This window comes from Impatiens glandulifera, unplaced genomic scaffold (assembly GCF_907164915.1).
Source record: "Impatiens glandulifera unplaced genomic scaffold, dImpGla2.1, whole genome shotgun sequence".
NCBI classification, from domain to species: Eukaryota; Viridiplantae; Streptophyta; class Magnoliopsida; order Ericales; family Balsaminaceae; genus Impatiens; species Impatiens glandulifera.
In genome coordinates, this window is record NW_025919138.1 from 412,617 (window position 1) to 439,206 (window position 26,590).

General features: G+C 34.8%; 1 protein-coding gene across 1 annotated transcript; it reads right to left on the minus strand.

Moving 5' to 3' along the window:
- Positions 1 to 1,107: 1,107 nt before the first annotated feature.
- On the minus strand, positions 1,108 to 5,995 carry LOC124917513. Its single transcript, XM_047457924.1, has 4 exons — positions 5,236 to 5,995; positions 4,892 to 5,133; positions 1,684 to 1,884; positions 1,108 to 1,317 (listed from the first exon to the last, which is right to left on the minus strand). The coding sequence occupies exons 1-4, from the start codon at positions 5,993 to 5,995 to the stop codon at positions 1,108 to 1,110; spliced, it is 1,413 nt and encodes a 470-aa protein (XP_047313880.1).
- Between the last annotated feature and the right edge of the window lie 20,595 nt (positions 5,996 to 26,590).

Genomic DNA, 26,590 nt, shown 5'->3' on the forward strand with positions numbered 1-26,590 from the left:
TCATATAAATGCACGAAGTTGGTGACAAATGTTGTTTTTTAGCACAATTCAAATACCACATCGGATGATGATGGGAGTGAGGAAAGTTTCTTAGTACGTATATAAAGAAACTCTTCTCACAATTAGAATCCCATGTCAGAAGATGATGAGAGTGATAAAAGTTTCATAGTCTATAAAAGTAACTCTCCTCCCTTTGATTTGTGACACCATATATTTGTATCTCTTCTTCCTTATTAATTTATATCCTTTGTGCTTGAAGACGTATACAACATTTGGCCGAACTCCATTATCAAATTCTTTTTCTTATATTTCTTCTTTTCATCTATCAGTTTTCCACAACAAGTGGTATTAGAGACGAATGTTTATCCTTGACATGACGGCTGAGGCTTCAAATGGCCATCAACTCCTTCGTCATTTTGGATGAAGACCTCGATGTCGAATTTGAAATTTGCGGTGGAAGTATTTGATGGTACTGAGTATTTTGATATGTGACAAGATGAAGTTTTAGATTGTCTTTTCTAACAGTGTCTAGACGCTGCTATTGAGGTCAAAAAGCCAGATGATATTGAAAAAAAGAATGGAGTATCATTAATTGATTGACGTGCGAAATAATTCAATTGTGCCTGTCCAGAGAGCAAACGTATGCCGTGAAGAATGAAACTTTTAAATAGAAACTATGGCAAGACTTGGAGGACCAATTTTTGAAAAAGAGTGGTCATAATAAGCTCCTTATAAAAAACATTTACTCATGTTTGATTACCGGTTAGGTACCACCATGAATGAAAATATCACTAAGTTTATGCATGATTAATTACTCTGAAATTACAAGTTACTTAAGCACAACTCGTTACTCTGAAATTACAAGTTACTTAAGCATAGCTCGTCTGATGTGTGTCATCAGCCGACTCTTCTTTCAGTATGGTTGAAGACAGTGGTTTCAACGTGTCTGACTTATAAGCTGAGTTTCAAATTCCCCCTAAGTTTATGCATGATTAATTAATTTAGATCTAGAAGACCTAAAATTTTTATAAAGTAAGAAAACTTATTCTCGGGGAGTGGCTTTGTGAAGATGTCGACCACTTATTGATCGGTGGACACGTATTCTAGTCAGACGTATTTCTGCGCTACATGATCCCTGATGAAGTGGTGTCGGATGTCGATATGCTTCGTTCTTGAGTGTAACACTGGATTATAAGTGATCGCAATATCGCTGGTGTTATCACAAAAGATATGAGAATCGTCTGCCTGAATGCCAAAGTCCCTTAGTTGTTGTTGAATCCACAACAGTTGAGCACAGCAATTGAGCACAATAACTACCTGTAATAGATATTATGCTTCTGCTGTAGACGTGGAAATAGATGTATACTTCTTGCTAAACTAAGAGATCAGGCGATCACCAAGGAACTGACACGTTCTTCTAATGCTCTTCCGATCAATCTTGCAACCTGAATAGTCTTCATTAGAGTAACTGATTAAGTTGAAACTAAAACCCTTCGGATACCACAGTCCAACACATTGAGTTCCCTTTAGACATTTCAAAATACGTTTAGCAGCTATGTAATGAGATTGTTTAGGATTATCCTGAAATCTTCCACACACGCTAACAATAAATAGAATGTCTGGTCGGGTGGCTGTTAGATATAATAGAAATCCAATTATTCCTCGGTAAACTGTTATATTTACATCTTGGCCACCTTCATCTTTATCCAGTTTGCTCGAAGAATTCATGGGTGTTGAAGCAGCTGAGAAGTGCTCCATACCGAATTTCTTTAGTAAATCATTGGTATACTTCGCTTGATTAATGAAAGTTTCAGCTTCAAGTTGCCTAACTTGAAGTACAAGGAAGAACGTCAGCTCACCCATCATACTCAACTCAAACTTGTTCTGCATCAGCATAGAAAACTTTTCAAACAGTTTGGGGTTAGTTGACCTAAATATGATATCATCCACATAAATTTGTACAAGTAATATGTGTGAATCTTTAAAAAATATGAAGACTGTTTTATCTACTATGCTAATAATAAAATCATGCTCAAATAAGAATTTATTCAATGTATCATACCAAGCTCTAGGAGCTTGCTTAAGACCATACAAAGCTTTATCTAACTTGAAAACATGATTAGGTAGAGAATGATTTTGAAAACTAGGAGATTGTTCAACATAGACATCTTCATTAAGTATATTGTTAAGAAAAAACACTTTAAACATCCATTTGATATACTTTAAAGTTTTTAAAAGCGGCATAAGCTAGAAAGATTCTAATAGCTTCTAGTTTAGCTATAGGAGCAAATGACTCCTCAAAATCAATTCCTTCCTCCTGTCCATATCCTTGAGCTACTAGCATAGCTTTATTTCTCACAATTATTCCATCTTCACTTAGTTTATTTCTAAAAACCCATCTAGTTTCAATAACAGATTGATCACTTGGCCTTGGAATTAGATGCCAAACTTTATATTTTCAAATTGATTTAATTCTTATTTTATAGCATTGATCCAATATGGATCAAGCAATGCTTCATTAATTTTCTTAGGCTCGATTTGAGAAATAAAGGCAGAGTTTGCAAATTCATTCATTAGTTGATTCCTGGTCTTAAGAGGTGCAACTAGATTACCTATCATTAATTCAGATGGGTGGTTTCTGTTCTATGTGAAGTTTGGTCCTAGAGGATCAATTGTCTGATCAGCTGTTCCAACAACATCCAAACTGTTAGCTTCCTGCTTACTTTCAGTCTGGCTGTCTATTAGACATCAACCAGTTCAGCTGACTGATTTAACGGACTGTTAGTATTGACTTGAACTTCATCATCGCTATCTGATTAAAGATTAGTTGCTTCCAACCTGTTAGTCACTTCGATGATTTCATTTGAATTATTTTCAACAGATTCATCAAAAACAACATGGGTAGATTCTTCAACAGTTAGAGTTTGTTTATTGAAAACTGTATAAGCTTTGCTAACTGAAGAATAGTCTAACATTATGCCAACATCTACTTTAGCATCAAAAACAGTCAAATGAGTTTTGCAATTGTTATGATTAAAATAATTACATCCAAATATCCTAAAGTATGAAATTTTAGGAACTTTTCCATCGAAGATTTCGTAAGGTGTTTTATTAAAATGTTTATTAATCATTGATCTGTTTTGAGTGTAGCATGTTGTGTTAATAGCTTCTGCCCAAAGTTTTTGAGATACATCGGAATCAGCTAGCATTGACCTAGCTGCTTCTTTCAGTATTATGTTCCTCCTTTCAGCAACTCCATTCTATTGTGGAGTTCTGGCACTAGACAACTCGTGTCTAATAATAGATACCTCAAGGAAAGAAGACAGATTCTTGTTTGTAAATTCAATTCCTTTGTCACTTCTAATCATTATGATACTTAAGGATTTTTCATTTTGTAGTCTTGTAAGGATTTTATTTAAATTTTCAACAATTTGATTCTTAGATACTAAGAATATTACCCAAGTAAATCTAGAAAATTAATCAATTATAACTAGAGTATATCTCATTCCCCCTAAAATGGTTACTGGAATTGGACCAAACAGATCCATGTGCAATAATTCCAGACACCTGTCAGATTGAATATTCCCTTTGTTTTTAAAAGTTGATCTGACATGTTTGCCCATTTGGCAAGCTGGACAAACCTTGTCTTTTGAAAATTTCAGTTTAGGAATTCCAATTACAAGATCTTTTGAACCAATGTTGTTAATTGTTTTAAAGTTTAATCGATTTAGTCTTTTATGCTATAGCCAGTTTTGATTATTTTTAGTAATCATGCATACATGATAAGACGTTTTATTCTTCCAGTTCATCTTGTATGAGTTTCCTATTTTACTTCCTGTCAACATGATGTTCCCCTACTAATATCTAACAAGACATGCAAGTTTTTGAAAATCTACCATGTACCCATCATCACACATTTGACTTATGCTAATCAAGTTATAACAAATTTTCTACTAACAACACGTTGTTAATAGTAAGATTACCGTTAACTATCTTAACCTTACTCATAGGTTTACCTTTGTTGTTATCACCGAATGTGATTTTTGGTCCTTAACATTTTGTTATTTATGTTAATAGTTGACTGTTTCCTGTCATGTGTCTAAAGAAACCACTATTCAGATACCAAACAGAGTCTTCCTGGAAGTTGTCCTAATTTAACTATATATATATACATTTACAACTTTGGTACACATATTCATTTGGGTCTATGGTTAATCAGTCATTTGGAGATCCATATTTGAGTTATTTTTATGGATCTCCCACTTTGAGTTGTTAATAGTGCGTATGATTTAGACTCGGTAGACGTCTTCATGTTAGCTAATGATTCCTTGACTTTAGAAGATGATTTTTGATAAAAAATTCTTGACTTTTTGTTAAGTTTTTGCTTGTCAGACCAGCTGGCTGCCTTTTTCTTAGGTTTAAGCCAGCTTGAAGTTGGCTTAATATATTTAATTTCATCTTTTAAATTTAATTCATCGCAGCTATGGTTAGTTCCAATATCAGTTAAATTTCCCTTGACAAAGCTTATAGGTTTAAGCTCGCCTTTTAATGGGTTCAACTTTTTGCTAGACTCAATTGGATTGCTCTTATCAAATCCTAGACCGGATTTATATCCGACAAGCCTTTGCTACATAATCAGCTATTTAACAACATTTGCAGATTTCGTCCAAGAACTAACCACATAGTTTAATCTTTATTTTTTAGTGGAAAATGTTTGGATTGTTTCTTTGAGCTTCTGATTCTCAGTTGCGAGCTCATTTATTTTGTTTTTCAAAACTTCCAGTTCGTTGTTTTGGGATGAAGAACTTGTACTGTCAGATTTGTTTTTCAAATTTATTTCATTAAAAGAGTCTGACAGTTTCTTGTACTCAATGACCATGTTATTGAGTACAACACTTATATCATCTCTTGTAAATTCGTCAGAGGTGAAGTCAAATACCACAATGTCGTATGCCATGAAGAATTTAACACTTTCGTCCTCACTTTCGCTTGATGAGCTTTCATCTGAGTCACTGTCAACCCACTTGCTCTTGCTTTCCACTGTCAGTAGGGCTGTTTGATCCTTTTTTTTCCTTCTATCAAAAGGCTTCTTGTCATCCCTTTTGAGGGTTTTGTAGTCAGCCTTGAAATGACCTGATTTATCACATTTAAAGCATTTTAAGTTAGCATTTGATTCATTCTTATAAATATTTCTATTAGAATTAAAGTTAGAATGATTATTCCTAATGAATTTGCCACACTTCTTGACAAATAGTGACATAGCGTCGTCGCTGATCTGCTCAAGAGACTTCACAGCTACCAGAGAAAGTGTCTCTTTAGTAGTCACCAAGGATTTTGTTATGGCAGCCATGGATGACTTCTTTTCATTCCTTGAGTTTATTTCAAACTCATAGGCTTTCAGATCAGCGAACAAATCGTACATCTTAATCTTATTGAGGTCTTTAGATTCCCACATGGCCATTGTCTTGATGTTCCATTCTCTGGGTAAGGCTCTCATAACTTTAATAACAACCTCTCTGTTTCTATATGTATTTCGCAGAGTTGAGAGTTCAATGACTATACTGTTGAATCTTTCATCGAAATCAATCATTGTCTCTCTAGGACGCATCTTGATGCTGTCAAACTTCTGTGTGGCAATCATCAACTTGTTTTCTTTCGTTTGGTCGTTGCCTACACAGAGTTGAGTCAGCTTCTCCCAAATCTCTTTGGCAGTATAACATGACTTGATTTTGCTGAACATGTTCTTGTCTAGAGTCTTGTAGAGAATGTATTTGGCCATGTTGCTGAGGTTGACCTTCCTCTTGTCTTCATCAGTCCACTCATATCCGCACTTCTCCTTCATCTCATAAGCATCCTCAGTTGTGCTTGTGGTTGTGCTGACCTTCAGAATCCTCATCGGCCCATCGATAATGACATACCAAATATCATCATCTTGAGCTTCCAGATGAGCTTGCATTCTGATCTTCCAGTCATCATAATCATCCTTTGAAAACATTGAGATTTTTTTAGAAGAGACATGATTCAAATATATGTAGTTGCTTGAGAATAGAAAACCCTCTCTAATACCACTTGTTAGGATCAGTGTCAACAATAAAAGGGGGAAGGGGTTGAATATTGCTGTGCTAATTTTTACTTTTAATGCGATTTTAATCTTGTTGAAAAATTTAAATCTATTTCTATTCTTCAAAAAATCGTAGCAAGCTCTTAAACGATTTCAAGTGCGGAAAATGCTTGCGGGATTTGAAGCTATAGATTCAGAACTGAATAAAGAACTAAAGTAACAAAACAAGATTTTATGGATGTTCGGAGATAAAACTCCTACACAAGATTTCTAAAAGGATTCCACTAGAAGACTTTGATTTGTATAGCCTATACACAAACCCACTCAGATAACAGGTCTTAACAACTGCCTATTTTGAACTCCTAGCTATCACTCACTATTGAACAAACAACATTCTGTTCAACTTACAACACTGAAATAACTATCAGGTAGTATAAAAGATTATTGCTCAACTTATTACAGTGATTTGCAAAATACACTTAGTGAGAGATTAATCAAAGAGCTTTTTGGATCGTGAAAAGACGGAGAGTCGAGAGATCTAGAATTCAAGAATTCAAGCGTTCAAAAAAATTTGTCGTTGTACTCTAATACCCTTTTTTATATTCTAATTCCTAGATATGTGGCAGCTTTTCATTTTTTGTACGCTGGGTGTATGGGATAGTACGCATAATAATAATATTCGTTGGATTGTGGCGTACAAGATTGTACTACGAAATATTCGGTAGAACGTGGTGTACTAGATAGTACTGCGCGGGCTAGTGGAATAATTGTGTACGTGGAAGTTGTATATTTTGGCGTCTTAAGATGATGTGGAAGATGTCTGATATCGAGCTCTACTGATGATCAACTCTCTTGATAAGAAAGTCAGCTGTTGGCAACTCTGCTATTGACGCAACTCAGCTGTTGGCTCAACCCAGCTATTGTCGTAGCACTCCTGTTGGCAACCCAACTGTTAATGCAACTCTTTTGTTACCACAACACTGCTGTTGGCAACCCAGCTGTTGATCCACTCTCACTAGTGAAAAGGGGATCAAAACTGAGAGTAAATAATCTCGTTAATGACCCTATATCTTTCGATATAGACCTAATACCGAAAGTTTGGGTGACTCTCGCCATTCCATGGTATTGATACTTTCGGTAAATATAATTGGGCATTTACCGAGAGATATCGTAGAGTTTTTGGTTTAGATACCCGAGAGAAAAACCGAAAGTTAATTGGAAAACTCTCGGTTTTACTCTATGAAAAAAAATCGAAAGTTTTCCAATTAACTTTCGGTTTCCTTTTCAAAAAATTCGAGAGTTATATTAAAAACTTTTGGTTTTCCTTTTAAAAAAAACCCGAGAGTTATATTAAAAACGTTCGGTTTTCCTTTTTAAAAAATCCCGAGAGTTATATTAAAAACTTTCAGTTTTTCTCTTTCAAGAAAAACCGAAAGATTTTCATACAACTCTCGGTTTTTCCTTTTCAAATAAACCCGAGAGATATATAAAGAACTTTCGGTTTTTCCCTTTCAAGAAAAACCGAAAGCTTTCCATTTAACTATTAGTTTTTCCTTTTCAAATAAACCTGAGAGGTATATGAAGAACTTTTGTTTTTTCCCTTTAAGAAAAACCGAAAGCTTTCCATATAACTCTCGGTTTTTCCTTTTCAAATAAATGCGAGAGGTATATGTAAAACTCTCGGTTTTTCCTTTTCAAGAAAAAATGAAAGATTTCCATTTAACTTTCAGTTTTTCCTTACAAAATGTACAAAATAGGCTGATTGTTTTGTGCATAACCAAAACCTGTTCAGGCAAACAAATATATCAATTCATAAAACAAATGACATTCATAAAGTAAATGACCATTATCATTCCAAAATTCTCAACCAAACCAATCATCCAAACAACTTGTTTTAAATTCAAATTAAATGTACTCAATCAATTCATAAACCCGTTTTCAGTCGAAACAACCAATCAAAACGTACTAGAATTAGCTAGTGGGGGGAGGAGGGGTGGTTGTTAATGTTGCCTCATAAACATTTCAAATCTCTCCATTCTTGCATTCATTTCTAACTTTTCCCTTTCCATTCTTGTCACAATTTCTAACTTTTCCGATTGTATTTCATTAATCGTTCGAGTTCTTTTTCATCCCTCTTTTCCTTTCAATTCCTGCAATTTTATCGCCAATCTTTGATTCTCTTCAAACAATCGATTAGTGGATCATTGTGAACTGTTGCCACTTCGACGATCCTCACGAAAGTGTGTGGGCTAGATGCCTGATCCCATACCGATCACTCCCCTATGCTTTTGTTGTCCGAACACCCACTCCGTCAATTCAAAGTCTGATATTTCCGGTTCGTTACTTCTTACTTCCTCCATCTCAACCTGCACATTTAAAATAAATTTTTATTTATATAATAAATAAACTAGATATATGTAATTTATTTAAATTAAATTAACTTACAATTTTATCTTGCGATCGTTCATCCTGGACGGGGGTTGGGTTTTCTTTTATAGGTTTTGGGGTACGGGTCCTCTTGAATATTTCAACGACAGAGGGAGTCCGTCCCATTTCAAGCGCCTATTGAAATAAATGATTTATAAAATTAATAACAATCTTTATATTAAGTTATTAGAAATAATGTACATACCAATTCTTCCTCCACTTGAGCAAACGGTCTACTTCCAGTATGATGTGAGAATTTTAGCTTATTTTTGTTAACAACATTGGTACGACAATTGTGATGTATTTGAAATAAAAAATGAAGTTAGAATAATTAATATCAGATTTTATTTGAATTATGAAACCGTACCTTAAATTTTTCCGTGAAGTAATGGTTGCGACACACAAATTCCCAATCATCTCGATTCTAGTCTCGTGGAGGATTGGCCAGTACCACCGCCTTGTCTCTTTAATGAATGCGGATATAATCCCTGTTCAAATCCGAGCGCCATCTATCCCATATCTATTTGGCGTGTGCCAATCCGGACCTTCGATATTGATCAATAGAACCATCAGTACACTCGAACGGATCCTGAAAAATAAAATATTATAAAAAAGTATTGAATGATTAATGTATAATTATGTAATGATTATCGTCATAGAAATTCAAAGTGAATCCAATTGGTTAACACTTAATGCCTTCCAATTCAGAAGATGTGAGACGGCTGAGGGGTCCCATACAACCGACCCCAAATGTCTAGACCATATTATTCTTCCCTCGCCGACACCACCGGGCCTCCCATCTACCGCTATAAAAGTCAGAGCAATCTTTTTCTCCAGTGGCATCTTAGATAGTGCGATATTCTTGTTATTCCCCCATCTCTTACGGGCGGAAGATTCTTCAAAATTATCAAATTCATAATTAGATATAAGTAATTACAAACAATAACTAAGTGTAAACATGTTACCTGTCAATGATGGGTCGGGAGTGGAATAATCCTCCTCGTCATCCTCCTTGTGAGCCTCCTCGTCATCCTCCATCTCAGCAAACATACTCTCAATAAACTCTTCAACCTCAGCATCAATATCCTCGTCATGTGTATCTGCTAGGGAGTAGTAGCTAACGGGTCCACAACTAATGGTGGTTGATCTCTAGAAGACTCTTCTCAGAGCCTTAAGTTTTCTGACTGTACAAGTATGTTTTGGTATGGCTTACACAGTTTGCTGGGTCTTTTCTCCATTTTCTTCCAAGTAGTTTTCGGACCTTTAGACATTCTTAATGCATACCATTAATAAATGGGCGAATAATTGAAATAAAGTAGTAATAAGAATGAATATAAAATAAAAAACATAAATCTACCTAATTAATTAATCGAACTATATATTGGTAAACCGCAGATTTATTTTAGTCACAATCTTCCAACCGGGTCGGGCTGATATATCAAGGGCGTAGAATACTTGTTTTGATTGACTCGCCAATGTATATGGGTCCTTACTTTGGGTTTTAAAATTCGGTTTACATTTATACTTACGAAGCCATATTTATCCACTTTCACTCATAGTTCCCCCGAGTGTGTATAAAACTACTTACACTTGAACAAGACAACTCGTTTGTGAGAAAAGTATTGTACTTCGATTATATCCGTTAAAACTCCGTAGTTTGATATAGTATCTGACCTGTTGTACCCTTCAACAACCACCCCACTATTTTGAGTGGTCAAACCTTTGTCGTGTTTCTCAGTACATAATTTGTATCCGTTTACTTTACACCAAACATACATACACGAGTACATACTTGGATCTTCGCCTAAGATATTCAGGTCTCTTGATATGTCGTTATTTTCTGCTAATTGAGCGACCTATATATATACATTCCCGAAATCCAGTTGTTAAAATAAATTTAAATTTATTAGATATGATTTTGAATTTACTCACTCTATGCTTGAAATAGGTGGCATACGTTTCTCCACGGGACTCATTGTTATTGCAATACTACATATAATCACTGTAAATAGATCAAATATTAAAGAGCATACTCTTTAATGCTAATTAATAAGACGTACCATAACAGCAAAATATTGAATCTTACATGTAAAAATGTCCTGCTTCGGGGCAATTTATCAAAATGTATGAATGAGCAGTCACTCGATCGCTATAATCCAAGTTGTATATTTTTCCGTTGGATAGGTCTTCCAACAATGAAAATATTGAAATGCCCGAGATTTCAGTTTGTGCATTTTCTTGGTCTTCTTCCTCCATATACCTGGCACATAAATTAATAATCTCATTTACAAGATAGCTCTCGCTTATTGAGGCTTCATGGTGGTTTTTATTCCGCAAATATCTTTTTATTGTACCCATGTAATGTTCAAACAGATACATCCATCGATACTGGACAGGTCCCTAAAGCAAAGTCTCAAATGACAAGTGAACCGGGAGATGCATCATGATGTCGAAGATTGACGGTGGAAAAATCATTTCAAATTTGCGAAGTGTCAATGTAATATCCATGTACAATTGTTCGAGGTCCGTTGCAATCAACTCTTTGAAGCACAACAACCGAAAGAACCGAGACAAATTTACTAACGCATCATACACAATATTTGGAAGTAATCCATGGGTTGCTAAAGGAATAAGATATTTCAATAAAATATGACAATCATGACTCTCTAATCCCGTAATTTTTTTCTCTTCTAAATTTACACAACCGTCGATATTTAAGCAAAAACCATCAGGCAACTTGAGATCTTTCAAGAATTTACAAAGACGTTTTTTATGATCGGATGTCAAAGTGAAAGGCGCTTCTGGATAATGAACCACTCCTTCATCATTTATAGGATGTAACCATTGTTTTATGCCTAAGAGTTGTAAGTCTTTACGGGCTTTAGGATCATCCTTAGTATTCTCTTTCACATTCATTATTGTTCCAAACACGCTATCACAAATACTTTTCTCAATATGCATCACATCCAAATTATGTCTCAATAATAGTGATTTCCAATAAGGTAAACGAAAGAAAATTCTCAGTTTGTTCTAATTGTCTCCCCATATTTCATGATACATCTTGGTTTCTTGCTCATATCCGTAGTAAGAATTGTTTCTTCTAGGTCTCGTACTTGCTCATAACTTTCTTGCACCATTAACAATCGAGAGGGATCTTTGTAATCTGTTCGACCATCAAACGACTCTTTATCCCTTATGTATTTGTGCTTTGGTGGAAGGAAGCGTCTATGACCCATGTAACATTGTTTAGAACCATTAACTAATCGAAGAGATACGATGTCGTTGTTACAATAAGGACAAGCGAATTTCCCTTTCGTACTCCAGCCTGACAAATTCGCGTACGCGGGAAAGTCGTTAATGGTCCATAGCAACGCCGCTCGCATGTTAAAGTATTGCGAGGTGTGTGCATCAAACGTTCTCACACCAGTTTACCACAGTTTAGTCAACTCATCGATCAATGGATGAAGAAATATGTCAATGACATCTCCCAGACTCTTTGGACCTAGAATTAACATAAATAGAATGAAATTTCTAGAATCCATGCAAGTAGTGGGTGACATATTATAAGGAACGTGAATAACCGGCAAAACACTATATGACTTTCTCCCATTTGCAAATAGTTGAAACCCATCGCCTAATAAACCCAGTCTTACATTTTGAGATTCCGACGCGAAATCTTTATAATTTTCATCAAACATTTTCCAAGTTAATGAATCATCCGGATGTCTCAACGTATCACTATCAACTCTTCTTTCCTAATGCCATCTTATCATTGGAGCCGTTTTTGAGGACATGTATAGTCTTTGTAGTATTGGTATTAGAGGGAAATATCTTACCTTAGTTGGAATGAATTTCCCATTTTGTTTCTTTCGAACTACCCACTTGTTTGGTCGACTTTCCATCTTGAAAGACCGCAAATTCTACAAGACTCTATATTTTTGTCGTTCTTCAAAAATAGCATACAATTGTTCTTACATGCGTCTATCTTCTCATACCTAAGCTCGATATCTGTAATGAATTTTTTACATTCGTAGTAGGAGTTTGGCAATTGAGAATCCATTAGTAATATGTAATCTTTAAGTAGACGCAACAACATATCGAACGAAACATTTGTCCATTGAACGACATTCTTTATGTGAAGTAGTTTCAGTAGTGCTGATGATTTCGTTATTCGAGCACCTTCATACAATGGCCGTTTGGAATCATCAAGCAATTTATAAAATCTCTGCGTATCTTAGACTGGTTCATGGTTGTTCGGGACATCATTAACGTTGGAGAACATATCACTTATAAAATTGTGCATATAACGTTCTTCATTGACATCTTCATTAACTATATTATTCATCTCCGTTCTAGAATCGTTGAATTCCGGCACCTCATCCTCCGATTGACCATCATCATCATCCAAGTCATCGGCATCATCATTGGAATCATCATTAACCACCTTAGTAGTGAGTCTATTTTCTCCATGAAAATACCATAACTCATAATGAACATTTATTCTATAAATGGTGAGGTGATTCCATAAACGACGTGTTCAAGCATTTCATGCAAGGATATTTCACGGTTTGTCGTCTTGTACTCCCAACGACAAACTCGAGGAATTTGTCAACACCTTTCTCGTAATCTAGATGATCTCGACGTAAGGTCATCCAAGTTTTATCGGGTACTTCCATCTTTCTAATAAGATGGAAAAGAACCCGCATTAATTAATATTTACTTAGTTTAATCTAAATATAAATTAAGCTTAAATTATCTAATACTATATCACTAATTTGGCTTAAATTCTCTAAATATAAATTAGGCACTATAACAAATAAACTAAAGTGAGAAACCACATGTTTCAAGGGTATTTCAATAATTTTTTAAAAATCTAATTACTAATCTAACATTCATATATATCTAATTAGAAAATCAATTCAATCAATACATATAAAACAATCAATTCATTCAATACATGAATCTAACCTAAATCAATAATAATCAATTTATTCGATACATGAATCTAACCTAAATAAATAATAATCAATTCATTCAATATATGAATCTAACCTAAATCAATAATAATCAATTCATTCACAAACCTAAATCTAATCAAATCTAACATAAATCAAACCTAAACTAACATCAATCAAACTTAAATCTAACATAATCTAACATAAATCAAACCTAAACTAACATCAATTAAACTTAAATCTAACATAATCTAACATAAATCAAACCTAAACTAACATCAATCAAACTTAAATCTAACATAATCTAACATAAATCTAACCTAAAACTAACGTCAATCAAACTTAAATCCAACATAAATCAAACCTAACATAAATCAAAATTAAATCTAACCTAAATCTAACATGAAAATCTAACATAAATCTGACAAAATCTAACCTAAATTAAACCAAAAACTAACCTACATAAACCTAAATCTAACATAAATCAAACATTAAACTAACCTAACTATATAATAAACCAACAAAAACTAACCTTGCAGGAAAAGAGCGACGAAGAAGAGTGGCGTCGTTCGTCAATGGCGTGGGAGGTGGCGGTTGTAGGTAGATCGACAGGCGGCTTTCGGCGTTCGTCGAAGGCAACTACCGGTGATCGTCGAATGAGTATTCCAGCGTTCGTCGGCCGTTCTAGAGCTGAGAGGGAAGGGCTGTGCGATTATGATCGGGAAAGGAAAGGAATTTGAATTTTTATAGGTTTTTACCATGAGTTTTTGGTAAAACTTTCGGTTTTAACCTTAAATTTTATCGAGAGTTTTTGGTAATTCTCTCGGTTTTGATGAAAAGGGATTACTGAAAGTTTTATATAGTTCTCTCGGTTTTGATATTGAAATGGAAAAAACCGAGAGTGTTTGGATAAATCTCTCGGTTTTTATTGATCTCCTACCAGTTTTTAAAAGTGAAAAACCGAGAGATTTGTGTATATCTCTCGGTTTTGATAATTATTACAGAAAGATATACTTAAATCTTTCGGTATTACCACTTCATAAATTGTTGAATTAATTGGTTTTTCACCTTTTAATAACCTTGAACAACATTAATTTAACACATTTGATAACCTTAAAACATTACACAATTCATATGATCAAACATTACACACATTCATATGATAATCAAATACAAACATACATATACACTTCTTTATATAATCCAATACAATCATATTAATTTTAACATTAAACACAATCTCAATTCTTAAAAAATAACACACACTTGATTAGCTAAGTTAGGAGTCTAGATTAGAAAGTGAAATGCCAATTAAATTAACAAATTTTGTAGTGGTAATACCAAAAGTTAATGGTATAACTTTCGGTCTTGATGGTTATTTCCGAAAGTTATACCATTAACTTTAGGTATTACCACTTCATAAATTGTTAAATTAATTGATTTTTCACCTTTTAATAACCTTGAAAAACATTAAGTTAACACATTTGATATCCTTAAAACATTACACAATCCCAATACATCATTAAAATCAAACCTTACACATAACCTTATTAACATCAAACACAAACATACATATATACTTCTTTATATTATCAAACACAATCATATACATTTATAACATTAATCACAATCTTAATTCTTAAAAAATAACACACTTGATGTGATTAAATAGTTTAGACAAAAAATGCAAAAAATCAAATAAAATATGGAATGAATACCGAAAGTTATATAATTAACTTTCAAAAATAACTATCAAAACCAAGAGAATTTCAAATATCTCTCGGCCCTATCCTTAAACAGAGGTTTTTAAGGAAGGGTAAAAAGCCAAAGTTTATGGAAAACTTTCGCAATTACCCCTTCACCCCACTTAGAAATTTTTCAAATTTTTTTGAGGAAGATTCAAAAGCGAAAGTTTATTGGAAAACTTTCGCAATTACCCCTTCCCAACACTTAGAAATTTTTCAGATTTTTTTGAGGAAGGGTCAAAAGCGATAGTTTTCCAATAAAGTTTCGCAAATACCCTTCCCAACACTTAGAAATTTTCAAATTTTTTAAGGAAGGGTCAAAAGCGAAAATTTATTGGAAAAATTTCGCAATTACCCTTACCAACACTTAGAAAAAATTTAGATTTTGTAAGGTAGGGTCAAAAAGCGAAAGTTTTCCAATAAACTTTCGCAAATACCCCTTCCCAATTCTTAGAAAATTTTCAGATTTTTTTAAAGAATGGTCAAAATTGAAAGTTCATTTGAAAAGTTTCGCAAATACCCCATCCCAACACTTAGAAAAATTTCCAATTTTTTTAAGGAATGGTCAAAATCGAAAGTTTATTTGAAAACTTTCGCAAATACTCCCTTCCCAACACTTAGAAAAATTTCAGATTGTTTTAAGGAATGGTCAAAAGCGAAAGTTTTCCAATAAACTTTCGCAATTACCCCTTCCCAACACTTAGAAAATTTTCCAATTATTTTGGGGAAGGGTCAAAAGAGAAAGTTTATTGGAAAACTTTCGCAAATATCCCTTCCCAACACTTAGAAAATTCTCTACTTTTTTTAAGGAATGGTCAAAAGCGAAAGTTTTCCAATAAACTTTTGCAAATACCCCTTCCCAACACTTAGAAAATTTTCAGATTTTTTTAAGGGTCAAAAGCGAAAGTTTATTGAAAAACTTTTGCAATTACCCTTACCAACTCTTAGAAAAATTTCCATTTTTTTGGGGAAGGGTCAAAAGCTAAAGTTTATTGGAAAACTTTCACAAATACTCCCACCCAACACTTAGAAAAATTTCAGATTTTTCTAAGGAAGGGTCAAAAGAAAAAGTTTTTCAATAAACTTTCGCAATTACCCTTCCCAACATTTAGAAAATTTTCCAATTTTTTGGGGGAAAAGTCAAAATCGAAAATTTATTGGAAAACTTTTGCAAATACCCCTTCCAAACACTTAGAAAATTTTCTGCTTTTTTTAAGGAAGGGTAAAAACGAAAGTTTTCTAATAAACTTTCGCAATTACCCTAGTTCAAAAGAGAGAGTTTTACAATAAACTTTCGCAATTATCCTATTTATTGCATTTTTTTGACAAGAGTATAAATCAAACATGTTCAATAATTTTCTCAAATAAAGGCAAACCAATAAATAAAGAAAAAAAATTCATAAACCACATTAATAAACCAAAAGATAATAATAATTCATAATTATAAAAACAAAACACACCAAATATGTCATCAATCGAACGAAAACGTTTACAAATAATTATTCAAAAACATTAATCTACTTAGTAGTTGGGGGGGAGGAGGAGGTGGTTGATTCTGCCTCATGACATATTCAACTTATTTTTCAAGAGTCTCCAATTTCTACTTCATTTGGACCCTCTCCGCTTTCAATTCAGTAACCAATTGATCTCTTTCCATGTCCCTCAATCGGATTTGCTCCAATTCCAATGCTATTTGTCTCGCCTCTTCCGCCGCGACCGAACCTGAGTCAGAACTTGATGCTCTTGATGCTGCTAGCAAGTTCTGGAATGGCAGGGACAATTTCTCTGGTGTTTTCCGAATACGCTTCCATTCACTCATCATGAATGTATTTCATTAATAAATTTATAAATCTAACCACAATATAATATATATCAAATAAAATTTAACATATATCATACTAATCAAACTAAATAACCATAATCCAAATCTAATATAACTTAAATCACAATACCCTAAATCCAAAATATATCATACATATTATAACCTAATCCAAACATATATCAAACAAAATCAAAATCATACGTATACTTAACAAAATCTAAAAAAATCATACATATATTTAATAAACAAAATATAATTTAAACTAACCTAAATCTAAACTAAAACTAAACAATAATAAATCTAAATCTGACCATATAATTACCAAACAAATAATCTAACATAACCAAATTATAACCTAATCCAAATATATATCAAACAAAATTATACATATATTTAACAAAATCTAACCTAATATATAACATATATCAAACAAAAAATAATATAAACTAACCTAAATCTAGCTAACCTAAAACTAACCAATAACAAATCTAAATCTAACCATATAACATAACCAAAAAAATAAAATCTAATCTTGAATTGGCGGTGGCGAAGGCGAGACGGTGGTTCCGTTGAGGGCGTCGGCGCGGGGGAAAGTGAAGAGAGGAAGAAGAAGTGGAGGCGATGGCGCAGGCGGAAGAGAGAGAGAGAGGGAAAAGAGAAAGGCGGAAAGAAGAAGAGAAGAAGTAGGGTTTCGTATTTATAAAGGTCATTACCAAAAGTTTTCATATTACTTTCGGTTTTGAACCTGAGTCAAAATTGAAGGTTTATAAGAAAACCTTCGGAATTAATCCTTTACAACACTTAGAATTATTTTTAAAAGTTTTATGATGTGTCAAAACCGAAGGTTTATTGGAAAACCTTTGTAATTAATCATTCCCATACTTAGAATTATTTTTCATTTTTTTGGGATGAGTCAAAACCGAAGGTTTATTGGAAAACCTTCGCAATTAACAATTTCAGGAAATGTAAACCCGAGGGTTCTTTGAATAACCTTCGCAATTACCCCATTTCCAACACTCAGAATTATTTTGTTTTTTTGGGAAGGGCAAAACCGAAAGTTCTTTGTAAAACTTTCGGTAAAAAGTTGTAAAACCGAAGGTTTTACACGACACTCGGAATCTATTTTTAATAACGAAATATTTGTTGCTCTCGAGATCATTTCCGATAGTTTTTTAAAACTCTCGGTAAATTCTGTCGGTAAAAGTCATTTTTTACTAGTGTCTGTTGTTCGCTACTCGACTGTTAGCGTAACACTGTTGTTGACGCAACATTATTGTTCGCTACTTGGCTGTTAGCGCAACACAGCTGTTGACGCAACACTATTGTTCTCTACTCGGCTGTTAGCACTTCTTATGACTTCTATTAGCGCTAGACTGCTGCCAGCGCTTCTTCAGACTGCTGTTAGCGTCAGGCTGCTGTTAGCGTCAGGCTGCTGCCAACGCTTCTTCAGACTACTATTAGTGCTAGGTTGCTGTCAGCGCTTCTTCAACTCTTTTGTTGGAGTAAGGTTGCTACTAGCGCTTCTTCAACTCTGTTGTTGAATCAAGGCTGCTGCTAACGCATCTTCAGCTCTACTGACGTTAACTCTACTGCCAGCGCCTCTACAATTCTACTGATATCAACTCTACTGCCAGCGCCTCTTCAGCTCTACCTGCGCATTAAACATTTACAGAACTTAGTTTTATTCATTTATCAATGAATCATCAAAACTATATCGTATTTTTTTTATTATCCTATATTCATTTTAATCGATTAAAGCGTTTTTTCTTAATTCAACTTAATTAATGATTTCTCTTTTAATCCTAATTCCCTCTTTTTCTTTATTTAACTTAATCTAATATTATGCGTTTAATTCGCTCACCACACGTACCCACGAAGATTTTTCTTTGTACATGAGATCTTCTCTCCCTTTTCATCCTAAGCGTCTACCAATTTTAGGAGTCCACTTAACGTCTTGTATTTTAGTGCATGAAGAATTTTATCCTAAGATAGATTTATCCATTCAAATGTTCAGTCTTTAAGAGCATTTTGTGCGATCCGAAGTTGGTAGATCTTTGTCGTACCTACCTTTCGATTTCTCCGTCCATGGAGGGGACGCATCAAAGGATTTAAATGGTAAACACGATCCGTACAATTTTACAAAAAGGTTTTCTCTTTGAAAACTATGCTATAGAACCCCATGATTTACTTTCTTTTCGAATCTCACAATAAATAGATAAGATAACTATCTATATAGAATTTTTTCCTATCTATTTGAGATGAGGAACCAAAGTGAAGTTTTATATCATAGATCTTTCCATGCTTGGCCCGTATAGGTTCCATATTAGTACGTGTTCAAAATATAATAATCTGGTTGACTTTAAGAGTCGCCACTTTAGTTTACTTCATAAAAAAATTAAAGAATGAAATAGAGTATTCACGGATTAAGGGTCCGATTATTGGTTACGCATGAGGAAAGAGTCAAAATAGCTATGTCCTATGCGCGTATCTTGTGAGATAGTCTCTACTCTGATGTAGTTGGCCATTGTTTGTGTAGGTACATTACACAATTGTATTATGAGTTCATAATTCTTTTGCTTGTGAATTCCCTAACCTTGTCTCTAATCTAGAAGGAGTAATCTTACCTCTTAATTAGTTTCCAATGAAGGTTTGCATCAAGCCATTAAATTCTTGAATGTCCATTTATCATGTCTTAAGTCCATTTATCATATCTTAAGTTTATTTAACGAGATATCCTATGCTTAGTCTAAATGTGATTCTGGAATCTCGTTAGATATTCTTAGACTTAAAGAAGATGAAATGTATTCTCGGATGCGCTCCTTAGGCACACATGTGAACCACAATGTAAACTCTCGCATTTCCTAGTTTGCTTGAATATTTTCTTGTTGATAGACATTGAATCCTTGCACATGAAGGACATCACCAATTCACGAGAATGTGGATTAAAGAAACAAAATGGGGGAATTTGATCCCCAAAGTATGGAACAACCGAAATCGGAGTTGGAAAATCTCGAGAGTTCTTGTGCATGTTAAACATATTTTTAGAAACACTTTACTCTTGGTTACAAAACTTTTCGGTGTTACGAGACACCAGCTATGACTCTGATAAAAAAATCTTTTTTTCGAAAGTGTTTTGAAAATTTTGAAAATTTCTAGGTAGGTCAAAAGTATTTTTATGAACCTACTGCAAAAATTTCGTAAATTTCGAGGCTATGGAGCTCCTAAAACGAGCATTCCAAAATAATCCATTTTTCAAACGGGCCTAAAAAATTATGGAAAAAATTATTTTTATTGAAAATATCATTTTGGACCATCCCTGAATTTTTGAATTTTTATAAAATCGTTTAAGGCTGCAATTAGAAGAACAATGTTGTTTGGCAGAAAATGAATCCAAACAAGCTTATAGAATTTCAAAAAAGTTGGAAATTGAAACTTTATATCCAAAATTGGACAAATATAATGTTGGAAGGCCGAATTGGACATTGACTCCAGGGCCAAATGAATTCAAATTCTCCTAAAATAATTCGATTTTAGAAGTTTGGGTTAAAATTGCACAAGGCTAGAAGTCCAAGGGCCTAATTAATTATGAATTAAGAATTAATTCGGATTTAAACTTTCTAGAAAATTTTAAACTAAAGGAAAGTCCATGGACAATTTGAATGCACCCTGGAATTCAGAAAATTAGATAGAAAAGGACAGGAAAAGGTTGCAGACGTCTCCGTCGTCTTCCTCGGCTTTATGTTCGTGTTCCTTTCTGACGCGGCGCAAGGGAATCTTCAACATCAAAGATGATAGCTGCAGTCGCCTCAGAATAGATCCAGGATTGTTCGCCTTGCTGTTTGTCCGAAGTTCTTGTTGGATTCTAAAGTCGAAGAACATATCATACTCCGTTCTTCCGATCTGGACCGTCACCTTCTCTAGTAGAGTTTCGTTATGTCTTCGATGCTACTCTGGATGATAGGGATTCAATGCAATGAATCTTAAATAAGGAGAATAAAGGAATCCAAAAGTGAATCACATATGGATCTGAAAAAGAAACAGATGACGATTATCGTCTATACTTTGCTCGTCAATGACCGGATGACTCCTCAATCAACACATGAGCAATCCTCGCCGCTTAGAGCTTCGAACACACTAATGCTACGCCAAAGAAGCCTTCTAGAACGTCGTTGAAGAACTTACCGACACTTATTCCTTCAATGACTGAACTTTGATGTTTCTGGCAAATTTTAGAATTGAGAAACGTGGCTAGTCTCGACCTAGCCTCTTCCTAAGTCTAGACTCAATCTGCTAGGTAAACCAAACATCCAAATAGAATTAAAAAATCATTCAATCAATTGAAATTAAACATAAATTAATTGAATGTGTTTTAATCTAACCTCTCAAGTGTGAATTCTAACAAAATGAATGTCAATGGTCATAACTGCCTTGCCACAAATGATGCAAACTCTTTAAATACCCCCATGGGCAAGGTTAACTTAAGAATTAGAAATTTTGGAAAACCGACAACTACTTCTTAGAGTTCAACCAACTTAAATTCTTTCGTAGCTGCGTCTGTGCTCATTTTTCTTGTGTAGGTAACAGGTCAAGCTACACTTTAGGCCTTTACTCTGGCAAAATGGATAAGTGTAAACCGAGTTAAAAAAAATTAAGTTAAGCTTTTTCTAGTTTCGGTTTTTGCAAATTTGGATCAACCGAAACTTTAAATGGCCATAACTTTTGACTTAGACCACTATTGAGGCTGAGCCAATACACGTTGGAAAGGTGAGCGTGTTAGCTTCTACATGGTATATGAAGGAATCTTCAAGACTAACCATAGGTCCATGAAATTCTTAATGGAATGTTAAGGGTCTCAGATTGGGCAACTTGATTTACGAACGAGCTCACATGAGCTGTAGGTTGACCCATGAGCGTTACTTAATATCAAATGAAAGCTAACTTAAATATCTTTCCAATAGTAACTCGTTTTCTCAAATTGGTTGAGACAAAGAAAAGATCACCCCATATTCTAGTTCGCTCATGGAACGAAGTGGGTGAACTTACATTGGGTTGTCGAGCTAAATTAACCACCATAACGTTTGAATGTTGAAAGGATCGGCAACAACAATAGAGACGGGGGTCTGGATATTGATGTCGGCTTACGAAAAACGGTTTGATAGAAATCCTGTTAGGGATTAATATCTCTTTCTATTATGCACAAACCCTTGCAAACTCTTGAACGATTCAAGTGCGGAAATGTTCGCTTAGGTTTGAAGTTAAGAACCAAGAATGAAAAGATGACAGAAAGAAACAACACATCAGTTTGTTTATGGATGTTCGGAGTTAACTTTCCTACGTCACCCCTTCTTCTAACAATCGGAAGGATTCACTAAACTTTCAACGAATCAAATACAATTGCACGACTAGCTCACTGTTGAATAGAACAGACTCTGCTAAACTTACAATATGAAGAATATCACTCAGTTAATACAATGCTTTGATTCTAACTCTCTTGATTGGACACAAAGTAAAAGCAAGAAAGTAGCTTACTCAATGTAACAGTATGCGTAAGATAGAATAATCTGAGTATCGATAGATCGATGATTCTTCCGTTGTCCTTGTGGATCTTTAAATAAGGTGCAGGTACCAACGGTCAAACCTTCATAATGACACGTGGCGAACTTCCATTGGAGCGCCTCCATAGTACACAACAGACTTTAAGCACTAGGATCGTGGTCGTACCAATCAGGTAGTGCGCCAAATATTCTTCAAGGATATTCCTGCAAAAACAAGTAGTGGGAAGAATATTTGCTTAACGTCTAATTACAATTCACTTCAAACTAATCTGAAGAAGTTAGACTGCACGTCTAACTTACATTAGTTAGACTGCACGTCTAACTATACATCCTCTCAGACTAATCTGAAGGAGTTAAACCTCACGTCTAACTTTCATTAGTTAGACTGCACGCCTAACTATACATCTCTTCAGACTAATCTGAAGGAGTTAGACCTCACGTCTAACTCTCATCTATTAGATTGCACGTCTAACTTCGCTAGTTAGACTGCACGTCTAACTTCGTGTGTTAGATTGTACGTCTAATTATTCTAGTTAGACTGCACGTCTAACTCTGCTAGTTAGACTGCACGTCTAACTCCGCTAATTGGACTACACGTCTAACTCCACTAGTTAGACTGTAGGTCTAACTCCGTGTGTTAGACTGCACGTCTAACTCCGTGTGTTAGACTGCACGTCTAACTCCGCTAGTTAGACTGCACGTCTAACTCCGTGTGTTAGACTACACGTCTAACTTTGCTAGTTAGACTGCACGTCTAACTGCGCTAGTTAGACTGCACGTCTAATTCCGTGTGTTAGACTACACGTCTAACTCCGTATGTTAGACTGCACGTCTAACTCCGCTAGTTAGACTACATGTCTATCTCCGCTAGTTAGACTGCACGTCTAACTCCGCATGTTAGACTACACATCTAACTCCGCTAGTAAGACTACACGTCTAACTCCTCTAGTTAGACTGCACGTCTAACTTCGTATGTTAGACTGCACGTCTCACTCTACTAGTTAGACTGCACGTCTAACTTCGTGTGTTAGACTGCACGTCTAACTCAATGCTTCTAATGTCAAATCAGTCTAATGAACCTCATTAAGACTGAGTCTAATAAAACCTGTTTTTGATACACCCGCATAAAAAACAATTAGACGCATAAATTGAGTTTTATATACATTCATCATCAAAATTCCAATAGTCAAATTACTTTGACACTTAGTCAAAATAATTTGACCCAACAATTTCCCCGTTTTTGGTGATGATGTTAAAACCTTTGCATAGATAACAAATTAAACATTCATCATATAAATAAGAAGTAAAACTTGTTCATCCATCTTACATAAAGACTTTTCAAAACCACCAATATTCAGAAGTAAGTTCATAATTAATACCATTAACAGATAAACATGTCAGATAACAATAGAGAATTTTTTTCAAGAAGAGTACAAAAAATCTTTTCAAACTAACCAAAACACGAATAATTCTTATCCTTCTCCTTTTTTCTCTCTCTTTTCCCTTTTTAACATCATCAGGAAAGACGAATCTACAACCTAAGAAGTCTCTAAGACTGCGGTTAGAGAGGAGTTGTAGACACTTATGTCCTTTTTCTTTGATTTGAGCCTACTTACCCTAAGAACATAGTCAACAACATTCTGGCTGTTCAGGGTTTTAGAAGTTTAATGATAACCATTACCATATTCATCGAGAAGACAACAAAGAAATGCTCTAAGAGGACCATCAAATCCGAAGATAGTCTTCCTGGCATAGAGCATTCTGACTAGGTTCCCGAAGGGGACTCTCTTCCAGTTGATGGCAACACCCCTTGTGATGGCCACCATCATCTCAAAGACTTTTGAACAGTACGTGTAGGAGGAATACTTTGCAAGGAGAGATTTAGAAATGATGTCGCTGAGTAAGGCAAACTCAACTTTCAAGAAGCTGCTCTTCCCGTGATTCTTCACTAGAAGGGTCGCGTCTGAGAATACTTTCATCAACTCTGACCGCATTTCGGGAGAGGAGGGAGGAAACTCATGGATTCCTACGATTGGGAGAAGGAAGAACAAGCTAAATGTATCTTCATCAAAACAAGTCATTCTGCCAAGAACAATCCCGTAGACATATTTGTCGTTGTAAAACTTGGCAGTTTCAAAGAACTCACGAATGATCTGATCGTGATAGATGCAATGGGCGCGAAGAAACATCTTCAACCCAGAGGCTTCTAATGATTCAAACATTTGAAACATTCCACGGATTGGAGTAGAATACAGAGACTGCAAATCTACTTGTAGAGATTTTGGAGAGAAGGAAGTCATTTTGACGATTCGAATTCTAGACAGAGAGAGATACAGACTTGGGAGTACTCAACCATTTGAGTAAAACCCTTTCATATATATCAAGAACCTAACGTGTAGTTAATATCTTATGATCATATCAACTGTCAAAGAGTCATAGACCTATTCCCTAGGAACACAACTGTTAATGTTAATCATGAAAGCATGCAATTAATATTAAAAGTATAAATGGAAATAATATCAGAAATGTCAGTCATTCTTGAAAAATTGAGAGACACTTGTCTTCAATTTATTTGAGAAGTGACTGGTTCATTTTATGCGGGAAAATACATGGACAGATTCATATGCAGATGACAGTTGTCCAAATAGCCATAAAATTAAAAATCTAAGTACACAAGTAGTTAGATGTTTATTTTAATTTTCACATTCTTCACTTCTTTTCTATTAGACGAAGCGTCTAATTGTGCATAAATAGCATGTGTTTCACGTGTGTCTGGTTAGACGTGAGCTTCCATTTGCTCTAGACATAACAACATCTAACGTCTATTAGACGTTTACGTCTAACCGCAAAGGAAATAAACCAAGAAATAATTTTCCAAAAAAAGATAAAAACTGCTAGAGTAGACATACATCTAAGTAGTTATGCTTCTTAAACTTTTAGTTTATTGGACGTATTTAGACCTCTGTCTTCTTGTCTGTCCACTTACACTGTCCACTTACACTTTGAACAACATGTTCCCCCTCAGTTTATGCACGTAGAAAAATCAATCAAGATCAACAAGACCTAAAATGTTTCTAAAAGGAGAAAACTTAGCTTCAGGCAGAGGCTTCGTGAAGATATCTGTCGTTTGTTGATCTGTAGGGATATACTATAGACGAATCAGCTTCTAATTGACGTGTTCTCAGATAAAATGATGTCTAATTTCGATATGCTTTGTCCAAAATGAAGAACTGGATTATAGGTAATTGCAATAGCACTAGTGTTGTCACAAATTATTGGAGATTCATCGGCCTCAATCCCATAGTCCCTGAGTTGTTGTTGAACCCATAAAAGCTGAGAGCAACAACTGCCAACAACAAGATACTCTGCTTCAGCTGTAGACGTGGCGACTGACGTCTGCTTCTTGTTGAACCATGAAATAAGACGATCTCCAAGGAACTGGCAAGTTCCACTTGTGCTCTTTCTATCAATTTTGCATCCTGCATAATCTGCATCTGAGAAACTTGTCAAATTGAAACTGGAATCCTTTGGATAACACAGTCCCACATTTTGAGTTCCCTTTAAATATTTAAGAATGCGTTTAGCAGTAGTAAAGTGAGAGAGTTTAGGATAAGCCTGAAATCTTCCACAAACACCAACAACAAATTGGATATCTAGTCTACTCGTAGTCACATAGAACAAAGATTCGATTAGACCTCTATAGGTTGTGACATCTACACTTTGGCCACCTTCATCTTTATCCAATTTACTAGAGGAGCTCATTTTGAGTGGCTGCGATAGAGTAGTTCTCCATCCCAAACTTCTTAAGCAGTTCTTTAGTATACTTGGCTTGATTGATGAAGGTTCCTTTTTCCAGCTGATGGACTTGAAGCCCAAGGAAGAATGTTAGTTCACCCATCATGCTCATTTCAAATTTGTCCTGCATCAGCTTAGCAAATTTCTTACACAATTTGAGATTAGTTGAACCAAATATAATATCATCAACATATATTTGAACAAGCAGAATGTGAGAGTCTTTAGTGAAT